This window comes from Salmo salar, chromosome ssa09, assembly GCF_905237065.1.
Source record: "Salmo salar chromosome ssa09, Ssal_v3.1, whole genome shotgun sequence".
Taxonomy (NCBI): Eukaryota; Metazoa; Chordata; class Actinopteri; order Salmoniformes; family Salmonidae; genus Salmo; species Salmo salar.
In genome coordinates, this window is record NC_059450.1 from 159,272,523 (window position 1) to 159,290,344 (window position 17,822).

Genomic DNA, 17,822 nt, shown 5'->3' on the forward strand with positions numbered 1-17,822 from the left:
TGGCTGTTCTGTTCAGTCAGCTCTACCCTTTATAAAACCACCTGGCTGTTCTGTTCAGTCAGCTCTACCCTTTATAAAACCACCTGGCTGTTCTGTTCAGTCAGCTCTACCCTTTATAAAACCACCTGGCTGTTCTGTTCAGTCAGCTCTACCCTTTACCACCTGGCTGTTCTGTTCAGTCAGCTCTACCCTTTATAAAACCACCTGGCTGTTCTGTTCAGTCAGCTCTACCCTTTATAAAACCACCTGGCTGTTCTGTTCAGTCAGCTCTACCCTTTATAAAACCACCTGGCTGTTCTGTTCAGTCAGCTCTACCCTTTATAAAACCACCTGGCTGTTCTGTTCAGTCAGCTCTACCCTTTACCACCTGGCTGTTCTGTTCAGTCAGCTCTACCCTTTCTGTGACAACAGAAGTGAATAGGGCAAAACAGGGACAACTAAAAACAGCAGTGGAACAAGTACAACCCTGGGTACGCCATCACCTAGCCTATTGGGAGCTGCATGACGACCCCTCGGAGACTGAGCACGTAGTCCACAGCAAAGCCTTCTGATTAGGCTCTGACTTTTTCATTAGCAATATTGCTAATAGCACTAAGGGCCCTTCTCACAGACAGACAGACAGACAGACAGACAGACAGACAGACAGACAGACAGACAGACAGACAGACAGACAGACAGACAGACAGACAGACAGAGACAGACAGACAGACAGACAGACAGACAGACAGACAGACAGACAGACAGACAGACAGACAGAGAGACAGACAGACAGACAGACAGACAGACAGACAGACAGACAGACAGACAGACAGACAGACAGACAGACAGACAGACAGACAGAGAGACAGACAGAGAGACAGACAGACAGACAGACAGACAGACAGACAGACAGACAGACAGACAGACAGACAGACAGACAGACAGACAGACAGACAGACAGACAGACAGACAGACAGACAGACAGACAGACAGACAGACAGACAGAGAGACAGACAGACAGACAGACAGACAGACAGAGTGTGACTTTCCCAGAGTTTTGAGAACAACTTTTCTTCTTTTTCCCTCTTCATTATCAGCGAGGAGAATTGGTTATTCACAGGGTGAAGTGATAGTAATTAGGTTATGCTTGACAGATCATTGAAAAAATGATGAGAGTGGTTTAAAGTGTGGCGTCAGTAATTAGTCAGGACGGGGTTAATATTTAATGTTTAGGAGTACGGGGAGAAATACGAAAGGTCCTTCTTCAGATGCAGAATGTGGTGAAGACTGATCTTTAAGAGAAAATAACTGTGAATGAAAGTGAATAAAAACACATTCTGATACTGTAGTTTCTTATGCCCGGCAACCCTTCAGCAGTCTGAACATGACTCACCCTTCTGAAACATTCTGGTATTTGATTCCCCAAATGACGAACATGAAGAACTGAACTCTGACGAAGGAATATGAGACAGTGGATCTTTCTGCTTTTAGTGACAAATTCACTTGACTAACGTAGACTGTGCACTCAGTGAGAGGGCCTGAAGGCAGTTTGTACAGGGGAGACGAACCCTCCTTCTTTCTCACTCTCCCTGTGTGAATCCACCCCTTACTACAGAGGAGTGTACTTCCTCCCCATGCTAAACAACCTGGGCTGACGGGAGTGGATGGTTTATCGTTCCCCGGCATCGTCAGGTAGACAGACGACATGACAGATGCCCTGCAGAGCTGATGGGCTTTAAACATGTGATGTCTCACTGATGTGGCTCATTTTTTATTTTATTGTATTTAACTTTTATTTAACCTTTATTTAACTAGGCAAGTCAGGAACAAATTCTTATTTACAACGACGGCCTACCGAAAGGCAAAAGGCCTCCTGTGGGGACGGGGGCTGGGATAAAAAATTAAATAAAATACAAAATATATAGGAAAAACACACCTCACGACAAGAGAGACAGCACAACACTACATAAAGAGAGACCTAAGACAACGACATAGCAAGGCAGCAACACATGACAACACAGCATGGTAGCAACACAACATGGTAGCAACACAACATAACAACAACATAGTAGCAACACAACATGACAACAACATGGTATCAACACAACATGGTAGCAGCACTAAACATGGCACAAACATTGTTGGGCACAGTCAACAGCACAAAGGTCAAGAAGGTAGAGACAACAATACATAACAAAAAGCAGCCACAACTGTCAGTAAGAGTGTCCATGATTGAGTCTTTGAATGAAGAGATGGAGATAAAACTGTCCAGTTTGAGTGTTTGTTGCAGCTCGTTCCAGTCGCTGGCTGCAGTGAACTGAAAAGAGGAGCGACCCAGGGATGTGTGTTCGCTTTGGGGACCTTTAACAGAATGTGACTGGCAGAACGGGTGTTGTATGTGGAGGATGAGGGCTGCAGTAGATATCTCAGATAGGGGGGAGTGAACAGGTGTTGCATGTGGAGGATGAGGGCTGCAGTAGATATCTCAGATAGGGGGGAGTGAGGCCTAAGAGGGATCATGCCGTTTTCATTTGTATCCACTAGCAGTACTTTATAACAGGTATTACTGGGATTACATACAGTAGTTTATAACAGGTATTACTGGGATTACAGTAGTTTATAACAGGTATTACTGGGATTACAGTAGTTCATAACAGGTATTACTGGGATTACAGTAGTTTATAACAGGTATTACTGGGATTACATACAGTAGATTATAACAGGTATTACTGGGATTACATACAGTAGATTATAACAGGTATTACTGGGATTACAGTAGTTTATAACAGGTATTACTGGGATTACAGTAGTTTATAACAGGTATTACTGGGATTACATACAGTAGATTATAACAGATATTACTGGGATCACAGTAGTTTATAACAGGTATTACTGGGATTACAGTAGTTTATAACAGGTATTACTGGGATTACAGTAGATTATAACAGGTATTACTGGGATTACAGTAGTTTATAACAGGTATTACTGGGATTACAGTAGTTTATAACAGGTATTACTGGGATTACAGTAGTTTATAACAGGTATTACTGGGAACAAAATAGACCTTAGATTGTGTGTTGACTACACTATTTCACCAACTGTAGTTAGATTGTGTGATGACTACACTATTTGACCACTGTAGTTAGATTGTGTGTTGACTACACTATTTCACCAACTGTAGTTAGATTGTGTGTTGACTACACTATTTCACCAACTGTAGTTAGATTGTGTGATGACTACACTATTTGACCACTGTAGTTAGATTGTGTGTTGACTACACTATTTCACCAACTGTAGTTAGATTGTGTGTTGACTACACTATTTGACCACTGTAGTTAGATTGTGTGATGACTACACTATTTCACCAACTGTAGTTAGATTGTGTGTTGACTACACTATTTGACCACTGTAGTTAGATTGTGTGTTGACTACACTATTTCACCAACTGTAGTTAGATTGTGTGTTGACTACACTATTTGACCACTGTAGTTAGATTGTGTGATGACTACACTATTTCACCAACTGTAGTTAGATTGTGTGTTGACTACACTATTTGACCACTGTAGTTAGATTGTGTGTTGACTACACTATTTCACCAACTGTAGTTAGATTGTGTGTTGACTACACTATTTGACCACTGTAGTTAGATTGTGTGATGACTACACTATTTCACCAACTGTAGTTAGATTGTGTGTTGACTACACTATTTGACCACTGTAGTTAGATTGTGTGTTGACTACACTATTTCACCAACTGTAGTTAGATTGTGTGTTGACTACACTATTTGACAACTGTAGTTAGATTGTGTGATGACTACACTATTTCACCAACTGTAGTTAGATTGTGTGTTGACTACACTATTTCACCAACTGTAGTTAGATTGTGTGTTGACTACACTATTTGACAACTGTAGTTAGATTGTGTGATGACTACACTATTTCACCAACTGTAGTTAGATTGTGTGATGACCACACTATTTCACCAACTGTAGTTAGATTGTGTGATGACTACACTATTTCACCAACTGTAGTTAGATTGTGTGATGACTACACTATTTCACCAACTGTAGTTAGATTGTGTGATGACTACACTATTTCACCAACTGTAGTTAGATTGTGTGATGACTACACTATTTCACCAACTGTAGTTAGATTGTGTGATGACTACACTATTTCACCAACTGTAGTTAGATTGTGTGATGACTACACTCTTTGACCACTGCAGTCAGTTTGTGGTCTACATGTGTTCCCTGCTGTAAAGGAGAAACAGGGAAGGAAAAAAAAAACATGCAGATTTGTTTAATGAATTATAGGTTCCAGACCTGAGCTAGGGATTTTCCACATTACCAAGCAGCTAAACAGAAAGGGATAGATGAAAACGATGACTGCTCCTCTCGCATCTCCCCTCCAGACATGTTGTTTTAATCTGTGTGTGGTGTCGCTGTAGCATATGGTTCACTGCATGCATGCTACTTTGACAGCGTTTTGACACATCAGTTCGAACATCTATAATTCAATCTGTGAGTCATGCTTTTGTGCAAACTTTGTGAATAACTTAAAGCCTGGTGACAACACAAACCTCTGGCATAATCTTGTGATCAGGCAGACCAAGCCTAAAAAAAGCCACGCTGTCAAGCAATCCAGGGTGGAAAACATGACATTTATATTAAACATCAAGCCATAGACATTGTTCAACTTTGTGACAAGTTAACAAACAATGAACCTCACATTGGCACACATTTCCTGGGAAGTCTGTGTTTGTGTGTGTGTGTGTGTGTGTGTGTGTGTGTGTGTGTGTGTGTGTGTGTGTGTGTGTGTGTGTGTGTGTGTGTGTGTATGTGTGTGTGCCTGCGTGTGTGTGTCTGTGTGTGTGTGTGTATGTGTGTGTGTGTGTGTGTGTGTGTGCCTGCGTGTGTGTGTGGGTGCGTGTGTGTTTGTGTGTGCATCTGCATGCATGCATGCATACAAGCGTGTGTGTGTGTTTGTGAATGTGTGTGTGTGTGTGTGTGTGTGTGTGTGTGTGTGTGTGTGTGTGTGTGTGTGTGTGTGTGTGTGTGTGTGTGTGTGTGTGTGTGTGTGTGAATGTGTGTGTGTGTGTTTCGCAGAGCCAAAACACCCCAGCTAGCTTGCAGTTGACACTGACTATAAGAAAAACACTGGATAGTCAACAGTGACACTCAGTGAGCTATACCCAAATCTAACTGCCTGTAGCTCAGGCCCTGAAGCAAGGATATGCATTTTCTTGGTATCATTTGAAAGGAAACACTTTGAAGTTTATAGAAATGTGAAAGGAATGTGGTAGAATATAACACAATAGATCTGGTAAAAGATAATACAAAGACAAAACCAAACGCTCTTTTGTATTTTTTTTTGTACCATCATCTTTGAAATGCAAGAGAAAGGCCATAATGTATTATTCCAGCCCAGGTGCAATTTAGATTTTGGCCACTAGGTGGCATCAGTATATGTACAAAGTTTTAGACTGATCCAATGAACCATTGTATTCCTGTTAAAATGTTGTATCAAGACTGCCCAAATGTGCCTAATTTGTTTATTAATAACTTTTTATGTTCAAAATTGTGCACTCTCCTCACTGTAATAGCTACTGTAAATTGGACAGTGCAGTTAGATTAACAAGAATTCAAGCTTTCTGCCAATATCAGATAATGTCCTGGGAAATGTTCTTGTCACTTACAACCTCATGCTAATTGCCTTAGCCTACGTTAGCTCAACCATTCCGTGGAAGGGACCCCAAACTCGAATAATCAGAGTTAGAGAGGGAGATATATATGATTATTGCAATTCGTTCCAGTCATTGGCAGCAGAGAAGTGGAAGGAAAGGCAGTCAATGGAAGTGTTGGCTTTGGGGATGACCAGTGAAATATGCCTGCTGGAGTGCGTGCTACGGGTGGGTGTTGCTATGGTGACCAGTGAGCTGAGATAAGGTGAGGCTTTACCTAGCAGAGACTTTGTAGAGACACCTTTTGCAGAAATTACAACTGCAAGTCCCTTGCGGTATGTCTCTATAAACTTGGCACATCTAGCCACTGGGATATTTGCCCATTCTTCAAAGCAAAACTGCTCCAGCTCCTTCAAGTTGGATGGGTTCCGCTTTTGTACAGCAATCAGTAAGTCATACCACAGATTCTCAATTGGATTGAGGTCTGGGCTTTGACTAGGCCATTCCAAGACATTTCAATGTTTCCCCTTAAACTACTTAAGTGTTGCAGCAACAGTATGCTTAGGGTCATTGTCCTGCTGGAAGGTGAACCTCCATCCCAGTTTCAAATCTCTGGAAGACTGAAACAGGTTTCCCTCAAGAAATTCCCTGTATTTAGTGCCATCCATCATTCATCATGACCAGTTTCCCAGTAACTGCCGATGAAAAACATCCCCACAGTATGATGCTGCCACCACCATGCTTCACAGTGGGGATGGTATTTTCGGGGTGATAAGGAGGTGTTGGGTTTGCGCCACACATAGCGTTTTGCTTGATGGCCAAAAAGCTCAATTTTAGTCTCATCTGATCTGAGTACCTTCTTCCATATTTTTTGGGAGTCTCCCACATGCCTTTTTGGGAACACCAATCATGTTTGCTTATTTGTTTCTTTAAGCAATGGCTTTTTTTCTGGCCACTCTTCCGTAAAGCCCAGCTCTGTGGAGTGTACGGCTTAAAGTGTTCCCATGGACAGATACTCCAATCTCCCCTGTGGAACTTTGCAGCTCCTTCAGGGTTATCTTTGGTCTCTTTGTTGTCTCTCTGATTAATTCCCTCCTTGCCTGCTCTGTGAGTCTTGGGATGTTCAAAGTTTCTGATATTTTTTTATAACCCAACCTTGATCTGTACTTCTCCAGAGCTTTGTCCCTGACCTGTTCGGAGAGCTCCTTGGTCTTCCTGGTGTTTCTGAAGACTCTGGGGCCTTTCAGAACAGGTGTATATATATTCAGATCATGTGACACTTAGATTGCAAACAGGTGGACTTTATTTAACTAATTATGTGACTTCTGAAGGTAATTGGTTGCACCAGATATTATTTAGGGGCTTCATAGCAAAGTGGGTGAATACATATGCACGCACCCCTTTTCCGTTTTATTGTTTTTTTTTCACATTTTTTGAAACAAGTTATTTTTTTCATTTCACTTCACCAATTTGGACTATTCTGTGTATGTCGAAATGAAATCCAAATGAAAATCAATGTATATTACAGGTTGTAATGCAACAAAATAGGAAAAACGCCAAGGGGGTGAATACTTTTGCAAGGTACTGTAAATGCTACTGATGGGTTTACAGGAGGTAAATGCTGCTGATGGATTTACAGGAGGTGAATGCTGATGATGGGTTTATAGGTGTCATGTCCTGACCAGTATAAGGGTTAATTGTTATTGTAGTTTGGTCAGGACGTGGCAGAGGGTATTTGTTTTATGTGGTTCGGGGTGGTGGTTGTTGTAGAAGGGCATTTGATTTATGTATTCCGGGGTTTTGGGGCACTGTGTCATATTCATGTATTTCTATGTTTAGTCTAGTGTATGTGTTTCTATGTTTAGTTAATTGGGGTTGGGACTCTCAATTGAAGGCAGGTGTTGTCTCTTTGCCTTTGATTGAGAGTCCTATATATTAGGGTGTGTTTGGGTTTGTATTTTGTGGGAGATTGTTTCTTGTTTTGCCTGTTTCTTGTTTAGCGTGAGTAAGCCTTACAAGACTGTTTCGTTGATCGTGAATTCGTTGTTTGTTATTTTGGTGTTCATATTTGGAGTAAATAAAACGTCAAGATGAGCATCCACAATCCTGCTGCATTTTGGTCCTCCTTTCCCAACAACAACCGTGACAATAGGAGGTAAATGCTGCTGATGGTTTTACAGGAGGTAAATGCTGCTGATGGTTTTACAGGAGGTAAATGCTGCTGATGGGTTTACAGGAGGTAAATGCTGCTGATGGGTTTACAGGAGGTAAATGCTGCTGATGGGTTTACAGGAGGTGAATGCTGCTGATGGGTTTACAGGAGGTAAATGCTGCTGATGGGTTTACAGGAGGTAAATGCTGCTGATGGGTTTACAGGAGGTGAATGCTGCTGATGGGTTTACAGGAGGTGAATGCTGCTGATGGGTTTACGGGAGGTGAATGCTGCTGATGGGTTTACAGGAGGTAAATGCTGCTGGTGGGTTTACAGGAGGTGAATGCTGCTGATGGGTTTACAGGAGGTAAATGCTGCTGATGGGTTTACAGGAGGTAAATGCTGCTGATGGGTTTACAGGAGGTGAATGCTGCTGATGGGTTTACAGGAGGTGAATGCTGCTGATGGGTTTACGGGAGGTGAATGCTGCTGATGGGTTTACAGGAGGTAAATGCTGCTGGTGGGTTTACAGGAGGTGAATGCTGCTGATGGGTTTACAGGAGGTAAATGCTGCTGATGGGTTTACAGGAGGTAAATGCTGCTGATGGGTTTACAGGAGGTATTTGCTGCTGATGTGTTTACAGGAGGTATTTGCTGCTGATGTGTTTACAGGAGGTATTTGCTGCTGATGTGTTTACAGGAGGTAAATGCTGCTGATGGGTTTACAGGAGGTAAATGCTGCTGATGGGTTTACAGGAGGTAAATGCTGCTGATGGGTTTACAGGAGGTAAATGCTGCTGATGGGTTTACAGGAGGTAAATGCTGCTGATGGGATTACAGGAGGTAGTTGCTGCTGATGGATTTACAGGAGGTGAATGCTGCTGATGGGTTTAAAGGGGAAGAATGCTGCTGATGGGTTTAAAGGGGGTAAATGCTAGAGATAGAGGTAGAGGTAAAGGTATAGTTAGAGAGGTAGAGGTAGAGAGGTAGAGGTATAGTTAGAGAGGTAGAGAGGTAGAGATATAAGTAGAGAGGTAAAGGTATAGTTAGAGAGGTAGAGGTAGAGAGGTACAGGTATAGTTAGAGAGGTAGAGGTAGAGAGGTAGAGGTAGAGATAAAGGTCGATTTTAAGAGGTAGAGAGGTAGAAGTAGAGATGTACAGGTAGAGACTTAGAAGCAGAGATAGAGGTAGAGATAGACGTAGAGATATATGTAGAGAGGTAGAGATATATGTAGAGAGGTAGAGATATACGTAGAGGTAGAGCGATAGAGGTAGAATTAGAGGTGAGGTAGAGAGGTAGAGGTAGAGAGAGAGGTAGAGGTAGAGATGGTGGTGGAGATAGAGAGAGAACGAGGTAGAACTTGAGGTAGAGGTAGAGAGGTTGAGGTAGAAAGGTAGAGAGGTAGAGGTGGAGAGGTAGAGGTAGAGATAGTGAAAGAGGTAGAATTAGAGATAGAGGTGGGGAGGTAGAGGTAGAGAGAGGAAGTGGTAGAATTAGGGGTAGGGTAGAGGTAAAGAGGTAGCGAGAGAGGTAGAGGTAGAGATGGAGGTAGAGATAGAGAACAATTTAGAATTAGGGGTAGGGGTAGAGTTAGAGAGGTAGAGAGGTAGAGGTAGAAAGGTAGAAAGGAAGAGGGGTAGAGAGGTAGAGGTAGAGGAAGTGGTAGAATTAGGGGTAGGGGTAGAGGTAGAGAGGGAGAGAGGTAGAGGTAGAGATAAAGGTAGAGATAAAGGTAGAGGTAGAGATAAAGGTAGAGGTAGAGGAAGAGGTAGAGGTAGAGGAAGAGGTAGAGGAAGAGGTAGAGGTAGGGAGGTGTAGAGGTAGAAATAGAGGTAGAGATATAGGTAGTGGTAGAATTAGGGGTAGGGATAGAGGTAGAGGAAGAAGTAGAGAAAGAGGTAGAGATAGAGGTAGAATTAGAGGTAGAGGTAAATAGGTAGCGAGAGAGATAGAGGTAGAGATGGAGGTAGAGGTAGAGATGGAGGTAGAGATAGAGAATGATTTAGAATTAGGGGTAGGGGGAGAGGTAGAGAGGTAGAGATAAAGGTAGGGATAGAGAGAGGTAGAGAAAGAGGTAGAGGTAGAGGTAGAGAGGTATAGATAGAGATATAGGTAGAGGAAGAGGTAGAGAGGTAGAGGTAGAGAGGCAGAGGTATAGATAGATTTAGAGGTATATGTAGAGATAGAGGTAGAGATTGAGGTAGAGGTAGAGATAGAGGTGGAGATAGAGGTAGATTATACTGGCCGAGTAGATCCAGAGGCTAAGGTAGAAGCTGGCAGTTCCCTGTATACCTGGCTTATACACCTGTTCAATGTGGCTCTGCAGTAGCCTGAACACCTGGCCTATACACCTGTTCAACATGGCTCTGCAGTACCCTGAACACCTGGGCTATACACCTGTTCAATGTGGCTCTGCAGTACCCTGAACACCTGGCCTATACACCTGTTCAACGTGGCTCTGCAGTACCCTGAACACCTGGCCTATACACCTGTTCAACCTGGCTCTGCAGTACCCTGTATACCTGGCCTATACACCTGTTCAACGTGGCTCTGCAGTACCCTGAACACCTGGCCTATACACCTGTTCAACGTGGCTCTGCAGTACCCTGAACACCTGGCCTATACACCTGTTCAACGTGGCTCTGCAGTACCCTGTACACCTGGCCTATACACCTGTTCAACTTGGCTCTGCAGTACCCTGTACACCTGGCCTATACACCTGTTCAATGTGGCTCTGCAGTACCCTGTACACCTGGCCTATACACCTGTTCAACCTGGCTCTGCAGTACCCTGAACACCTGGCCTATACACCTGTTCAACGTGGCTCTGCAGTACCCTGAACACCTGGCCTATACACCTGTTCAACATGGCTCTGCAGTATCCTGAACACATGGCCTATACAGCTGTTCAACGTGGCTCTGCAGTACCCTGAACACCTGGCCTATACACCTGTTCAACATGGCTCTGCAGTACCCTGAACACATGGCCTATACACCTGTTCAACGTGGCTCTGCGGTACTCTGAACACCTGGCCTCTACAGCTGTACACCTCGGTTAAGGCGGCTCTACTCACCGGCTTGTCAGTGAAAGGGGTTGACTCGGAGGGCGCCATATCGTAGTAGGGAGGCTGGAGAGGAAGCTTCTGCATGTCCTCGCCCTTGTCCAGATGAACCACCTACAGGAAACACCACAGCTCAGAATCCAAAGCAGTGCGCAACAAGGGTGTCATTTGGGACGTAGCCAGTGTGTTTCTCCACTGTTTTACGGTGCACTGTGGAATCACGCTGAAATATGTCATTGTCAAACGTATTGTTCAGAAGTGGTGCTTTTCGTAGAAACATGAAACGTCTTTTGAAAAATGTTGATGCTGCTCAGACACCGCACAGCTCAGAGTGGAATGGTGAAAGAATGGAGACAATGTAAATAAAGTCACTAGGAGAGACATAGACACTCAGACCATAAATAACATCACTAGGACAGATATAGCCAGGGTCAAGCATAGCCATGCTGTTTCACTGCAGATGGTTAGTTAACATAGACGTGCAGTTTCTCTGCAGATGGTTAGTTAGCATAGCCATGTTGGTTCACTGCACGGAGCATCACACTGCAGTGACAGTAGAAGGAACATGGACCATCACACTGCAGTGACAATAGAAGGAACATGGACCATCACACTGCAGTGACAGTAGAAGGAACATGGACCATCACACTGCAGTGACAGTAGAAGGAACATGGACCATCACACTGCAGTGACAGTAGAAGGAACATGGACCATCACACTGCAGTGACAGTAGAAGGAACATGGACCATCACACTGCAGTGACAGTAGAAGGAACATGGACCATCACACTGCAGGGACAGTAGAAGGAACATGGACCATCACACTGCAGTGACAGTAGAAGGAACATGGACCATCACACTGCAGTGACAGTAGGAGGAACACGGACCATCACACTGCAGGGACAGTAGAAGGAACACGGACCATCACACTGCAGTGACAGTAGAAGGAACACGGACCATCACACTGCAGTGACAGTAGAAGGAACATGGACCATCACACTGCAGTGACAGTAGAAGGAACATGGACCATCACACTGCAGTGACAGTAGAAGGAACATGGACCATCACACTGCAGTGACAGTAGAAGGAACATGGACCATCACACTGCAGTGACAGTAGAAGGAACATGGACCATCACACTGCAGTGACAGTAGAAGGAACATGGACCATCACACTGCAGGGACAGTAGAAGGAACATGGACCATCACACTGCAGTGACAGTAGAAGGAACATGGACCATCACACTGCAGTGACAGTAGAAGGAACATGGACCATCACACTGCAGTGACAGTAGAAGGAACAAGAGCTTAGTGACTTTCAACGTGGCACTGTCACAGGAGTCCACCTTTCCAACAAGTCAATTCATCAAATTTCTGCCCTGCTAGAGCTGCCCAGGTCAACTGTAAGTGCTTTTATTGTGAAGCGGAAATATCTAAAAGCAACAACGGCATGGCTGTGAAGTGGTAAGCCTCACAAGCTCAGAACAGTGATCACTGATCTATACAGAACAGTATAGATCAGTGCTGATAAAAACATTCTGTTCTCGATTGCAACACTCACTACCGAGTTCCAAACTTCCTCTGGAAGCAACATCAGCACCATTCAATAGCCGAGAAGCCGCACACAAGCCTAAGATCACCTTGCTCAATGACAAGCGTCGGCTAGAGTGGCGTAAAGCTCGCTGTCATTGGACTCTGGAGAAGTGGAAAAGCGTTCTCTAAGAGAAATGAATCACGCTTCAAATCAAATCAAATTCTATTGGTCACAAACACATATTGTATTTAGCAGATGTTATTGTGGGTGAAGCGAAATGCTTGTGTTCCTCGCTCCATTTGGCAATCCGATGGACGAATCTGGGTTTGGTGGATGCCAGGAGATTCCCAAATGCGCAGTGCCAGATCCAGGGAAGGGAAATCTTAACTTTACAGAATAGAATGACATACTAACATTCTAGAATTTTCTCTGCTTCCAAATTTGTTGCAACAGTTTGGGAAAGGACGTTTCCTTTTTTAGCATGACAATACCAACCATGCACAGAGCAAGGTTTGTCTAGATCGGTATGGAAGAACTTAACCTGTTAGGGCTAGGGGGCAGTATTTGCACGGCTGGATAAAAAAATGTACCCGATTTAATCTGGTTACTAATCCTACCCAGTAACTAGAATATGCATATACTTATTATATATGGATAGAAAACACCCTAAAGTTTCTAAAACTGTTTGAATGGTGTCTGTGAGTATAACAGAACTCATTTGGTAGGCAAAACCCTGAGACATTTTCTGACAGGAAGTGGATACCTGATGTGTTGTATTACCTTTAAACCTATGCCATTGAAAAACACAGGGGCTGAGGAATATTTTGGCACTTCCTATTGCTTCCACTAGATGTCACCAGCCTTTACAAAGTGTTTTGAGTCTTCTGGAGGGAGATCTGACCGAACAAGAGCCATGGAACGATGATGGCCCATTAGACACCTGGCGCGCGAGTTCATGTTGGGTACCCTCGTTCCAATACGTTATAAAAGAGAATGCATTCGTCCACCTTGAATATTATTCATGTTCTGGTTAAAAAGGCCCTAATGATTTATGCTATACAACGTTTGACAGGTTTGAACGAACGTAAATATATTTTTTCCCCTCGTTCATGAAGTGAAGTCCGGCGGGCTTAGATCATGTGCTAACAAGACGGAGATTTTTGGACATAAATGATGAGCTTTTTTGAACAAAACTACATTCGTTATGGACCTGTGATACCTGGAAGTGACATCTGATGAAGAGAATCAAAGGTAATGGATTATTTACATAGTATTTTCGATTTTAGATCTCCCCAACATGACGGCTAGTCTGTATCGCAACGCGTATTTTTCTGGGCGCAGTGCTCAGATTATTGCAAAGTGTGATTTCCCAGTAAGGTTATTTTTAAATCTGGCAAGTTGATTGCGTTCAAGAGATGTAAATCTATAATTCTTTAAATGACAATATAATATTTTAACAATGTTTTCTAATTTTAATTATTTAATTTGTGGTGCTGACTTGACTGCCGGTTATTGGAGGGAAACGATTTCCTCAACATCAATGCCATAGTAAAACGCTGTTTTTGGATATAAATATGAACTTGATAGAACTAAAAATGCATGCATTGTCTAACATAATGTCCTAGGAGTGTCATCTGATGGAGATTGTAAAAGGTTAGTGCATCATTTTAGCTGGTTTTATGGTTTTGGTGACCCTGTCTTTGAATTGACAAAACATTACACACAACTCTTGTAAATGTACTGTCCTAACATACTCTAAATTTATGCTTTCGCCGTAAAACCTTTTTGAAATCGTAAAACGTGGTTAGATTAAGGAGATGTTTATATTTCAAAGGGTGTAAAATAGTTGTATGTTTGAAAAATTTGAATTTTGACATTTATTTGGATTCAAATTTGCCGCTCTTGAAATGCACCTGCTGTTGATGGAGTGCACCACGGGTGGCACGCTTGCGTCCCACCTAGCCCATAGAGGTTAACTGGACTTCACAGAGCCCTGACCTCCACCCCATCGAACATCTTTGAGATTAAACGCCGACTGCGAGCCAGGCCTAATTGCCCAACATCAGTGCCAGCCATCATGGCAGGTAGTCTAGTGGTTAGAGCATTGGGCCAGTAACCGAAAGGTTGCTAGATCAAATCCCTGAGCTGACAAGGTAAATATATGTTGTTCTTCCCCTGAACAAGGCAGTTCCTAGGCTGTCATTGTAAGTAAGAATTTGCTCTTAACTGACTTGCCTAGTTAATAAAAAAATAAAAAAATCACTAGTATTATTGTGACTGAATAGAAGCAAGTCCCTGCTTCAATGTACCAACATCTAGTTGAAAGACTTCCCAAAAGAGGAGACAGCACAGAGGGAACCAACTCCATTTTATATATATATATATATATCCGTGATTTTAGATATTTGACGAGCAGGTGTCCAAATACTTTGGTTCATGATGTGTATATTCTCAGCAGGGACACAAAGTGGAACATGAAAAGGCATAGGGTAGGGAACAAGGTAAAGAGGTGTTTAGAGTACAGAGTACTGGTTACACCATTGGGGAACAGGGTAAAGAGGTGTTTAGAGTACAGAGTACTGGTTACACCATTGGGGAACAGGGTAAAGAGGTGTTTAGAGTACAGAGTACTGGTTACACCATTGGGGAATAGGGTAAAGAGGTGTTTAGAGTACAGAGTACTGGTTACACCATTGGGGAACAGGGTAAAGAGGTGTTTAGAGTACAGAGTACTGGTTACACCATTGGGGAACAGGGTAAAGAGGTGTTTAGAGTACAGAGTACTGGTTACACCATTGGGGAATAGGGTAGAACCAGGATTTAGAGTAGAGAGTACTGGTTACGCCATTTTCTTTTTAGTTGGGAGTACTGGTTACGCCATTGGGGACCATGGTGAAGCAGGGTTTATAGTAGAGATTACTGATTACACCATTTGGGAAGATGGCAAAGTGAAGTTTAGCCTTGAGAGTACAGGTTACACCATTGCGGAACATATTAAAGGGGGATCTAAAGTAAATGTATTTGGCCCCTGCTAGGAACATCCTGGACCCAGCCCTCATCAATGATTTCTGCTGCGGGTACCCTGATCAACCAGGTGTGTGCCCGGGTAGGACGCCAACCAGGTGTGTGCCCGGGTAGGACGCCAGGTGGCACCCCTAGAGGGGTGGTACTCTCACACCCTGATCTGTTTCACCTGTCTTGTGCTTGTCTCCACCCCCCAGCAGGTGTCTCCCATTTGTCCCCATTATCTATTGTGTTACCTATTATATTATTATCATACCTGTGTTTTCTGTTTGTCTGTTGCCAGTTCGTCTTGTCAAGTCCTACCGGCATGTTCCTGTGTTTCCTGTGCTCTAGTTTTTGTTTTTCCTAGTCTTCCAAGTTCTGACCTTTCTGCTTGTCCTGACCTTGATCCTGCCTGCCGTCCTGTACCTGCCTGACTGATTTGGATTACGACTCTTTGCCTGTCTTGACTTAGCTTTTGCCTGCCCCTTGTACTATAATTTTTGTATTTTTTATTATTATTTATTATTTATTATTATTATTAATATTATTTTTTATTTATTTAACTAGGCAAGTCAATTAAGAACAAATTCTTATTTACAATAACGGCCTACCCCGGCCAAACCTGGACAACACTGGGCCAATTGTGCGCCAACCTATGGGACTCCCAATCCCGGCCGGATGTGATGCAGCCTGGATTTGAAGCACGTAATGCAGTGACGCCTCTTGCACTGAGAAGCAGTGAGATATCAGATCTTCTTCTGTTGGCACTCCAAAAGGACCCAGTTACATTACAAATGGTCATTTTGTTCGATAATGTCCTTCTTTATATCCATAAATACTCAGTTTAGCTGACGCGCTTCAGTCAATAATCCACTCGGTTTCCCTCCTTCAAAATGCATACAAAATGAATCCCAAACGTTACCAATAAACTTATCCAAGCAGGTCAATCAACGTTTATAATCAAACAATAGGTACCCTAATATGCAAATAAACTATAAAATTTATGACTGAGAATCGTTATTGTCTTTACCAGAGAAAAATACCAAAGAACGCGCTCTCTTCCATGCGCTTGGAAACACTACAGTCAAAATGGCAGACACATAGAAAAACTACAATTTCTGTCTCATTTTTCCAAAAACCAGCCTGAAACTCTTTCTAAAGACTGTTGACATCTAGTGGAAGCCCTAGGAACTGCAATCGGGCACGATTTTGCCCTATTATAAAAGTGCCAGCCTTTGAAATCAGTGGTAGGATGAAATGTTAATTTTTTTGGGATGGTTTGTCCTCTGAGTTTTGCCTGCCATTTCAGTACTGCTATACTCACAGACATTATTTTAACCGTTTTACAAACTTTAGAGTGTTTTCTATCCAGATCTACCAATTATATGCATATCCTAGCTTCTGGACCTGAGTAGCAGGCAGTTTACTTTGGGCACACTTTTCATCCGGACGTCAAAATACCGCCCCCTATCCCACAGAAGTTATTAATTCATTTGATTAACATAATGGTTTATCTATTGCAAGAAAAACGAAAAATAAAAAAAAACCCTGTCAGGATGGAATGGAAAATATGGCGCTGTATAACATGACGGTTAGCAGTACAGGCCTGGGATATTTAGCTAAAGAATCCCCTGCAGGACACTCTGGAGACCGGGGTTCAGTTCCCAACAGGGAGGAAGGAGTAGGCTGTCCTTGTAAATAATAATTTGTTCTTCATTTTAACTTACTTGCCTAGTTAAATAAAGGTTACAGTAAGAGCATAACATTTCTGCACCCTCATTTTTGTATTATTGTCTAACCAATACCCAAATGGACATTAAGTGAAAATAAAAATCTCATTAATTTATCAAGACCAGTCCCCATGCTTGTCTCAGAGCAGCGTGAAACGGTGCTAAAATAGTTGTAGGCTTTTGCGTCTAACTTCAATATGCTTTTTAAATAAATAAGCCTACACCATTTTTAACAGCACATTACACAACAATAGTGAGACTCATTTCGCCTATGGTAGTCCTACAGTATATCGAAAAATATTTTTTCCAATGACGTGACTCTCTGCCAATAATTACATTTAGAGGATTGGAGGACTCTAAATTAATATCTAAGGGGCATTTTCGTTAGGATCTGTGAGAATATCTAAGGGGCTTTTATATAATTCTAAATGAATTCATAATAATAGTAATAATAATAGTCATAAGTATTCTATACAACGCAACATGAACAGGCAATACAGTCTGTCTGGCTTTCATTGCCTGCTATTCCATTTTGTGCAGACAGTCAGTAAAAAAATTGCAAGACGTTTGTTTTAATTGGCACTATCAGAGTAATCTGCCTTTAAGAAACGCCTTTGTGAAAGGTAATGACAGACAGACAGACAGACAGACAGACAGACAGACAGACAGACTAACAAGACA

The 17,822-nt window shown here is 42.6% G+C and overlaps 1 protein-coding gene across 2 annotated transcripts in view; it reads right to left on the bottom strand.

The window, feature by feature from the left end:
- LOC106613399 (nectin-1) overlaps positions 1–17,822 on the bottom strand; it is a 610,857-nt gene that overhangs the window by 43,664 nt on the left and 549,371 nt on the right. For both annotated transcript variants that reach the window (XM_045724940.1, XM_045724942.1), the window contains exon 8: positions 10,886–10,987. In XM_045724940.1, the coding sequence (XP_045580896.1) occupies positions 10,886–10,987 (102 nt within the window). The remainder of the gene's footprint in view (positions 1–10,885; positions 10,988–17,822) is intronic.